The following is a 10,126-nucleotide window of genomic DNA, read 5'->3' on the forward strand; positions in this document are numbered from 1 at the left end:
TGTCACGATCTTCTCCTGTTCATAAACTCGACAAGACCCAGTCTAAACCAGTTTATGTTCCCTATGCCCATGGAAAAGGTATTCCAGAACTTCCCTCCTTAAATGTAGTTTCACTCCTTTCTTTTAATTTCCAGACTACTTTTATTTCCAACAGTTTATAATCATTTATCTTTGTCAACATTGTGCTTGAGCTTAAAATCCTCAACATGCTTTCTTTGTTAATCAGTATAACCACTATCGTGCTTGTATTCAGCTTCAAAAGGCTGTTCTTCATCCAAGAGCTGACCTCATCCTAATACAATGATTTTATTGTGGGAATAATGAGCTGGTACACAGAAAAAGATGTATAGAACAGTGTTGCTCCTGTTTGGTGCTTGAGCCCACATCAGGTCACTCTGTGGCTGTACTGGGAAACTTGATGGAGAGAACCGATCTCCACAACTGTGAAGGAGACTTGTAGTGGATATGCAATTCTCGTCTTGGTTGCATCTCTCCCAGTAGTTCGTAAAACATTTTGACACATCGCTGCCACCTCTCTTATCACCTACTCGATCCAGTATTCCAAGAAGGCCCAGAATGGACACCTTCCTTCTTCCACTGTCAGGGAAAACACTCACAAAGAAATGTTTGCCACTGCTACTGGGAACAGCCACTGCTACTGGGAACAATCAGCTCTTGACTGATTATTTCTAGCTACAGTTTGCTGGGCTTCTGTAATTTAACAGTATAACTACTTATTCTGCAGCTACAGAACAAATTTAGACACTGCTGAAATTATAAGGCTTCCATCAATGATTGCATGAAATTGCTATACCATGGCCAAAGACTAGAAAAGATGCAATGGTTTGAAGATGTCTGGAAGAGGCTGCAGCCTGCTCAGGAGGGGTTATCTATATGAGTCCCGAAAAGAGGAATTCTGTTATCAGAATTGAGGCACCGTTGGCTGATGTGACTTACAGACATAGAGATGCCTCATAGGCACGTGAAAACTTAGAGTTCTGGAGCCGCTTCAGGTAGTAGAGCAGCATGTCAGATAATTGATTTTCTGCCCTTGAAATGCTTTGTGACTTGGTCTCCAAAAAGAGGCCCAGCAAGTAGCCCCAGAGTAGCAGGGTGCATAGGGACATTCAGGTGAATTGTTTGCACGCCTCAAGTATCTGCAATGCGCAACCAGTTCCAGAGAAAAATAAGCATCAACACTCCTTCCTCTCCTCTGCAGTTGCCACGTGTTTCAGAGGCTGTTTCATTCACATAAGATCCAGGCCTTCAGCACGAAAAGGTGTTACTGGTACTCCCGAGGTTTGGCAGGCTGACAGCCTGAATCGCTGTAACCACCGTGTAATTTAACTCAGAAAACAAGCAGGCTGTACTTATGAATAACCAGCATCTGTGTATGAGAAACGTCCCTTCAAATTATAGGATTACAGGGGTTTATGTGCTAGCTAACAGCAAAACACGACGGCAGTTCAGGAAGAAACTTTTCCCTGGAACGGGAAGGTGCGCAACTGCCCCTTCAGGGGACTTCACGCCTTCTCCGAAGCATCAGGGTCTAACAGCTGCTGGCGAGAAGACCCTGAACTACCTGGGCCACCCGCCGAGCGCTGCGGGACTTCCAGCGTGCCAGAGCGCGGCCCTGCCCGCGAAAGCAGCCGGCAACGCCAGGAGGCACCGGGCGGGGGAGCGCGGGCCGCCGGCAGCGGCGGGCACGACGAGCCTGGGGCCCCGCGCCTCAGCCGGGCCCGGCCGGCGGCAGGCCCCGCCGCCATCAGGGGCCGCCTCGTCCGCACGTCCAGGCCGCCGGCGCGGCCGACTCGCCGCCGTTCCGCGGGACTACAACTCCCGGCGTGCCGCGGGGCCAGCCACGGGAACCGGAAGTCCTGCAGTCCCGCTTCCGGCGCGGCGGGCGGGCGGGCGGCTGCCGAGCCGTTGGGGCGGGTAACGGCTGCGCTCGCGGCGGCGACTGTGGCGCTCTCCGCTAGGGAAACGCTCGTCTTCACGGGAGGGGCTCCGGCAGGTCAGACTGGCGTCCAGGCGGGCACAAGCGCGGGGGGGGAGGTCGGGTTAGGGTCGTGCTGTGCAAGCCTTTTTTTATTATATACTTATTTACTGTTATTAATCCTCAAGCGTGTCTAACTGATGCAGTGAAATCACAGGCTAGATTTCGAAACGAGCCAAGAGGAAGAGAGTTTATGTACTAGATGGATTAAGTCACTTAATTAACGCGGCGTTTCGCTTTGTTTGCTTATTTATTTATTTATTTATCAACCTTCATATGACTCTTTAGAGCAGGCTCGCTTTTGCCCGTTTTGATGGATCAACAGCTGATTTCCTTTAAGTCGAAGATCTTCTGTAATGCTGCAGGTTTAGTGTTCCTGCTTATTGCTGACACACCTTTTGAGGGTTTTCCGTGTTACAAAGTAATGCTGTATTGCTACCTTAAGTAACGTGATTTAAGAGCCAGGGGTGAGAATTTCTGAATGTCAATGGCAGGTGGTTCTTGAGGTGAGTCTTAGCCAGTGCTAGAAGCCTGTCGCCGTCGCCTAACAAGATGGTCCACAGCCATGCTATGTTCTTGACGCTGTATTTATTAATGTGACTTCAAAGGCAAGTAGCGAGCAGCTTTACGGATGCTGTACGAGCCAGTGTTCTCTAATTTCAGTTGGACCTCACGTGGGTAAAGAAAATGATGAATAATTATTTGTAGAAATTGTGTAAAATACACACTTCTGGCAATGTCACTAAGTGTTAAAAGCTAAGTAGTTTTAAAAATGTTTTTCTTTTTAAGGTATAGATCCTAATTAAACTGGCTCCAGTTCTGATTTTGTAAGCATTTTAAATTACAAGTTAATTTGAGAACTTCTGTTTTGTGTAGACAGTGAAAACTTAGAGGTTTTGCATGATTTTCTGCTTTTGTGAAACTTGGTGTAATATTTAAGGTATTCTAAATGATATTTCATAGCTGTTAGGTATATTGCATTTGAGACAACATGATGGAACCAAGTTCATCTAGTTTATAAACTGCAACAAACTCATTTGTATTCATGGATTGTCCGTAACATGCATATCAAATTTTTATCTCCTGACGTAAATTTGCAGGGCTAATTGGAAATTCTGATCCACTGTTGGCATCAGATCAGACAACTGTTATTTATGAATACTTTACACTGGGTGATAGTGTTTACATCATGAACAAGCAAATCATGTTTCAGCAATAATTCCTTGTAGATTGCAGAAGAAAGGGTGGAAAATTTGAGTGGGTAAGTAGCAGCAGAAAAACTGATCCGTAAGAAGATCTGAGCTTGGAAATCTTTGAAAGTTTTTAAAGTTATTAATGCATTTTCAAAGAGTGACTCTCGCTAAATAAAATCATATACCATATTGGACTATTCATGAGATGGATGCCTGTATCTTAAATCATAAGAACTTCTAAACAATTGCCAAACAATGAGTAATACACAGCACAAGTTTTATTTGGTTTCTTAAGTCAATTAAATTGTCAGTCTTTTGTATCCTGAACAGTTATGAAACCTATTTCTTCCAGAGGGTGTTCTGCAGGAAAAAAAGGAAACATTCTCCGTTTTGGTTCCATCTTGTCCAGGACTGGTTTCCTGTCTGCTGTCAGCATGGCAACAGCATCACGTAGAACTGTGTGGTCTGGTATTCTTTGGATGCGTTCATTGGCAGCCTGTAAACAGGCCTCAGTACAGAGTAAGTAGCGATGATATTGTATCAGAGTACTATATTCAAATTTGTTTTTCCGAGGCTTCTCTCTATACTAAATCCACAATGGTGTGTAAAGTGACAGAGGCAGAGAAATGAATTTTTATTTGAGCTGGATCAAGTTTGATGCCTCTCAGGGCTCAAAGGGCAGGTGCCTCAGCCTCCAACCGACTTGATGGCCCTTCCCTGAGCTCACCCCAGTTTATCAATGTCTTTCCTGTACTGGGGGCAGGCAAAACTGGCTGCAGTGTCTCGATGTGGCCAAACAAGTGCTAAGTAGAGGAGGAGAGTCGCTTTCCTCAGTTTACTCAATGTGTTTCTGTTAGTACGGCACAGGATGCTGTTGGCCTTCTTTACTACTTGAAATCCTTGTGATTGCTTTCACTGGAGCAATAGGAACCAAGGAAGGGGGTAAAATTCTCTAGCGTTACGTTAGCTGAGACACCGTAGTTTTGTTTTGTATAAAGCAGTCCCCAGTAAAATACGAAAAATGCTTTGAGAATGAATGTTACTGTGAATTAAAAAACTCTCAGTTCGGAGAAACCTTCTCTGTAAGCTCATATGCTAATGTTCTTTGTCTGTATAAAGAATATGGTCTAAAACCTCTAAGTATTTTGTTTATACTGTGATTTTCCTTAGGAAAACAGTACAACGGAAAGATAATTCTAGGGCGTAGCTAACTAGATACTGTATTTATGACTGCACTAGAAATCGGGATAGTAAAGTGAGCTCTATTTAGACAGGTTTTTGTTTTTTTGTTTTTTTAAATCTAAAACTGATTATCATTATAATCCTTATAATCCCCGATTAGGACTTTGGTTCTTAGAACAGAATGAAAATGTAAACTCGGCGTTCTTAAATCTGGCACGGATCTGCTTGTTTTACATTGGTGTTCTGTACTTGTTTTTGCAGATGGAGTTGTAAGTCATCCTTGCCACAAATCTACATACTCGGTTCTTCCTGACGACTACAATTGGTATGTACGTAAATCTGCTCGATATATGGCCTTTCATATGGCAATTGTTCTAGGGCTACTTGCTCTATCATGAAGTTCTCATATGTATCAAATACCTCTTCTGTCAGTTTGGGATACGTATTATAACTTTAATCAAAGTATTGTTTCTGATTGTAATGATTGTGAAGTTAGTATTTCAAAAGTGAACATAATGAAAAATCATGCAGTAGTCACATTCTGAATGTGACGATGACCCTAGTACCACGACAGTTTTGTTTGAGGAGGAGCAAAAATAATTAAGAGTCATAATTTTCACTGATGCTTGTTAGGAAAATGTCCAGGCACTTTCATGCTGCTGCATGGGAAACTTGAGTAGAAACTGGAAAAGATGATACAGACTAGTAAGGAACATAGCTTCTATGACACAGATGCTATTGGGAAGCTAATGTGTCATAGAAGTTAATAGGGAAGGAAGATGAGAAAAGAGCCATACTCCCTCAAGGAACCTCTCAGCAGAATTTTGTTTTTCATGCTTATCATCTTCTATTAAATATAAAAATTGGAACCCCAAACAAAGCTCTGTTTCCTATTCTTTATCTTCAAGGTGCCACGCTTATAAAGGCATGTTGTCCTGGAGATCATTGATATTCATTATTCTTGTCTGCTACATTTTTTTTTATATAATTATCTGGTGTTGCAGACTTTTTTCCAAACCGTATTTCCAGATATCCTTAATGCTTTCTTTTAACCCTTTTTCCCTTTCCATCCAGAAAGAAACATGAAAATATCTGGAGAACAACATGAGGAAGTTCAGATCATATATTTGTGCCTCTCTCTGCTCCACCTTTCTTAATAAGAGATTATTTTATATAAGATTGTTACGGAGCCTTACATTCGTAAGGCCAAAGCAGGGCCAAATCTGGTTTCCTTTATGACTTGGGCTGCTCAGTCATTCAGCATTTCTGAAAATTGTGTGACATATATTGATGAATGTAAATCTTTATTTTTATAGCAAAGTGGAACTTGCAGTGACATCAGATTTGAAAACAATCGTCTGCTACCATCCGTCACTTGAGATTCCATATGAGCATACAAAAGTATGTCCAGACTTACAGAATTATATTTCCTGTTCATGTGGAAGCATAAGCAGTTCTTAGTTTTGACTCTTTTGGGCATCTGTTTTATTTATTTGGAATACTGAGATACTTTTTATTATGTGACCAGCATGTACGTGAAGTAAGTGAATGATGACTGTAGCTGTTGCCATGAGGAGGAGTTTATTTCTAGTAAGGGAGAATTGGGTTAAGAAATGCTCACATACCACAACATACATTAACTCAGATAGAATAAAGTGAAGCACTCAAATACTTGTGTTCTGCAGGAGAAACTAGGGTTGTCTAAGAGCATATTTTTCAAAGGGGTTAGGTGCTACGGGCAATGTTTGAGGTGCGTTATATAGTTTGCTCAACCTACTGTGTACAGATGCAGTAGTCTGGAGAAAAGGATATGCAGGAGTGTCGCTGCTGCTTTCAGCTCTCACAATTTTAAATTCCATTCAGCACTTGGGGATCATAAGCTCCACTAAAAACTCAACATTTTAAAATTTATTGAAATCTTATCCATCAGTAGTAACCTCTGTGTGTTGTTGACACTTCAGCTTGAAGAAGGTAATGGATACACTTGGATACACTTTTGTAGTCAGTTTCAGTTCCCACTTCTCATGTGCTGGTAAAATACTGCAGTGGTAGGTAGCTGTGCTGCTGAAATACGCAGTATGAAAATTCTCAATTGAAAACATAAAGTATTTTAGCAGTCTTTCCCTGTAAGTTACACATTGGCATATATATCATATAGATCTGTTACATGTCCTTAAGAAAATGGAGTGTAAAAGACAAGGAAAATATTTGTAATGGTAAAATGTCTTATTGTCAGCTAATATACAATCAGGAAGTGTCATTCTTCTCCAAGGTACAAATCATGTAAAAGCTTTTTTTATCAATGTGAGTAAATTATGATAATATGAAGAAATTATAAATAGGAATAATATTAGTAGAATCAGAGTTTATGATTCAGCTAGTGAATTGTAAGCATGAGAGAACAGCAATAGTGGTGACTGAAGCACTGATTTAAGGATAGGGTAGTTACCAGCTCTAGCTACTGGGGTCATGAGATGTTTCTAGAACTGTGCTGTACGGTGGCATTTTTTGTTGTTGTTAGAGGGAAGGTAGACAGCCTTTATGCTTGCAAGCCTTCTTCCAAAACCGAAGGAATACAGCTCTTAACTACCGCTACTGTCCGCTCTTACCGATGTGACTTGACTTTTTGCTCTTCTTAAAAAAAGAGGAGGGGGGGGAAGGAAATACATTCACTATTATTTTTGTAGCCCATACCACGGCCAGATCCAGTAAATAATAAAGAAGAAACCCATGATCAAATATTGAAATCCAGATTGGATGAAAAGGAGCTACAGAACAAGAGAGGTCCTACAATTGAAGAGCTCAGCAAAATGTTTCACACAACAAAACATCGCTGGTATCCAGTGGGACAGTAAGTATTTTCTTTTCAGTGTTTTTCCTTTTGGAGGTAAGAGACAATATAAGAATGACTTAACTGGACTGGATTATTCTGGAAACTGGATTCATTATGTGACCTAAGATATTCTTAGCACATGGGCTACTACATAAAAATCTAAATATAATGTTACGTAAATGGAAGAATATAGTTTGTGAAAGTTTGAACTCTGCCCCTTTGACAGCCTTTGCAACTTTGTTCGGTAAAATATATCACTAAGTAGCAAATTTCTCATTTCCTCTTGTTAACTACTGCATCAGATTTTTTTGTTATGTTGCATAGGTGAAATCAGCATAAGAGAATCTCATATGTAAAATACCCTTGATGGACAAAACCGATTCCAGCTTGAAAAAACACACTGCCTATTCCTTAACTTTCAGAAAAATGTAATGGGATGCATTTGAGATGATTGCAGTGTGCATGGGGTTTTAGTTGTTTGTTTTTGTTTTTTTCATTTGCTATGGTAAAAAGTGTACCCTAAGTGTATCTCATATTCAGAAAGCTAATAAGAGGAGAGGGGCAAACTGTGTTTAAGCTTGAAGAGGAACTAACTAGATTCAGATATACAACTGGAAAAAGGGCATTTTAGTTCATGTTTCTCCTTCCCAGTCTATGTTGTTATACCTCATAGCAACTGCTAATATTATAGCTATTGACAGTTGATACATGGAGAATTTTTGTGTCTGTGGAAAACTTTAGTTTTCCTATTTTGGAAGTAGATAGAAGGAATTAAGAGGTGGAGCTCTTTAAGGCCAAAGGGTAGCTGTCACTTCAATGAGCATCAAACCATATTTTCCTTGTTTTAGGGTGGGTAATTAGAGGAAGGTAAAGATATGATTTATTTTTGTTGGGAAGAAATTTCTTATTTTGCATGAAAATGTTATACTATTTAAAGTACAGTCTGACATAACTCCTTTAAACATAAAGTCTTTTTTCTGCAGCAACCATTTTAACGCAGGAAAAGCTGATCATAGCAGAATTAACCTCATGCAGAGGATTAAGAATGAACAGCAACCTTTGTACCTATTCAACTGTAGAACTGATTGGATTATTGTGTTCTTTTAGCAGATGTAGCAATAGAAATGAGTACTGTTATGTAACTTCATGAACAACAGAGATGACATCTAATGAACAGTGATAGGCTGTGTTTGTGTATCTTGTATTTTGCTTATTTGTATAACCTCTATAATACTGGCTGGGAAGAAAAAATCGGGAAAATCAGACTTTCCAAAGTGTGTGCTCACTGCAGCCCTTTTTTCTTTTAGGTATCACAGAAGACGCAAGAATCTTAATCCTCCTAAAGACAGATAATTAAGATTACTTCTTGTTCATCGTCGCTTTGCTTATTAATCTTTATTGGAAATAAAAAAAAATCCAGAAAGTGGGATATTGTTTAATCAACTCTACATGAGTATTTTAAGTAAAATATGCTTATCTAAATAAACTTGATTCCGGTTTCTTTTTCTACTTCAACTGGTTAACACTGGAAAAACAACAGAACTGCACAAATGAAATAAGGATTCAGTGAGAATGTTGTACGTGCTGGGTCAGTGAAATACTAGTCTTCGAAATGGATATAGCAGGTGATAGTGTTCTGATTAAACTGGGTCAGAGGCTTATCAGTAGTAAAGTTGAATGCATACAAGTAGGATGTCAAAAGCTCAGACACACAACTGGACGCTTTGTGAGTGTTTTTAGAAATCTATTAACTGAAACGCAGGTGAGCTTGAATACTGACGCTTAAATAACTTCAGGTTATTATCATGTAGTGAAGACTGGTCAACTCAGTTAAAGTTCCTGGGCATAATAACTCGCCTTTCTAAATCATCCAGCATACCCAAATAGCTGGAATACTTGTGTGTGTGTGTGTGTTTTTTTCATCCAACTATTATTTGATAAGGATGCTATGCTCATGCATAAATTGCATAGCAGTAGCTCAGGGGAGGAAGTGTTCTTTGCCTTAGCTAGGCAATCAGGGAAGACTCACAGTTCCTTCTAGCTTATGAAGGGCCAATCCTCCCCCTCTGTATACCCAAATGCTTTAAATTCCATGAGTGTGGTTAGATTCTGCTTCATAGCTTAAGTACTTTAGGCTTCTGATATTAAAACATTCTACATAATCTACTGTCTTTCTCAGGAATATGAGATTCTTTACTCCCGTCTACAGTTTTAGGCATCAACTCTTCTGAGAGAAAGAGCTAGCCTAGAGCACTGTGCCTTTGCAGAGATCCCATTGACTTCACTGAGTCTTGTTAGCAGATCCTATTAAATAATCAGGAAAAATTTTAGCCCATATATCTGCTGTTAATTTTGATTGTATTTCCCTTCCAAAATGGCTTGGATAAGCTAGTAAGGTGGTGATGGTTTTGTTTTTTTTTTCTTTTTAGTCTAGCGTTATTTTGCTAGCATGTGTTATCTATAAATTTTGCCTAGAAGTTGGGTACCATATAAAGTCTAGTCCTGGTCACTTTAGTATAAAGAATACCTATTGCTGTAGATACTCCTAAATATCCTATTTTCCTTGAATGATTTAATCACGTAAAAGTGCTATTATATGCATTCAAAAAGGCACCCTTTAAATATTTGTGGAATATTGTACAAACAGCTAATGTAAGTATTCATCTTGAATTTTTTGAAAATGCATTTTTAAATCCTAATGACAGCTAGTTGATAATGGTCAGCACAAAATAGTTGTGCTTCCTCTTTCTGTTAAGCTTTTAAGATACCTGATTCTCTGTTTAATCCTACATTAGCCCAGTGACTTTGGCTCCACATTATGTATCTTTAGCTTACATGATAACAAACATGCTATCATGAAGAAATGTCTGCTGTGTCTGTGAAAAGGATGGCTGCTTAGTCTGCGATTCTAGTTGAAAGGAA

At 39.7% G+C, this 10,126-nt stretch overlaps 1 protein-coding gene across 2 annotated transcripts; it reads left to right on the forward strand.

Moving 5' to 3' along the window:
* The first annotated feature begins 1,689 nt into the window (after positions 1-1,689).
* On the forward strand, positions 1,690-8,690 carry MRPL42 (mitochondrial ribosomal protein L42). 2 transcript variants are annotated; one of them, XM_009674553.2, is made up of 6 exons: positions 1,690-2,014; positions 3,542-3,708; positions 4,633-4,696; positions 5,688-5,772; positions 7,059-7,222; positions 8,512-8,690. In XM_009674553.2, exons 2-6 carry the CDS (start codon positions 3,624-3,626, stop codon positions 8,555-8,557), a joined length of 444 nt encoding a protein of 147 aa, XP_009672848.1. In that variant the 5' UTR covers positions 1,690-2,014; positions 3,542-3,623; the 3' UTR covers positions 8,558-8,690. The 2 variants fall into 2 exon arrangements, with proteins under 2 accessions (XP_009672848.1, XP_068793334.1); XM_068937233.1 differs by having other exon boundaries at positions 1,864-2,014; positions 3,599-3,708.
* Positions 8,691-10,126: the final 1,436 nt, after the last annotated feature.

Source organism: Struthio camelus, chromosome 1, assembly GCF_040807025.1.
Source record: "Struthio camelus isolate bStrCam1 chromosome 1, bStrCam1.hap1, whole genome shotgun sequence".
In the NCBI taxonomy this organism is placed as follows: domain Eukaryota; kingdom Metazoa; phylum Chordata; class Aves; order Struthioniformes; family Struthionidae; genus Struthio; species Struthio camelus.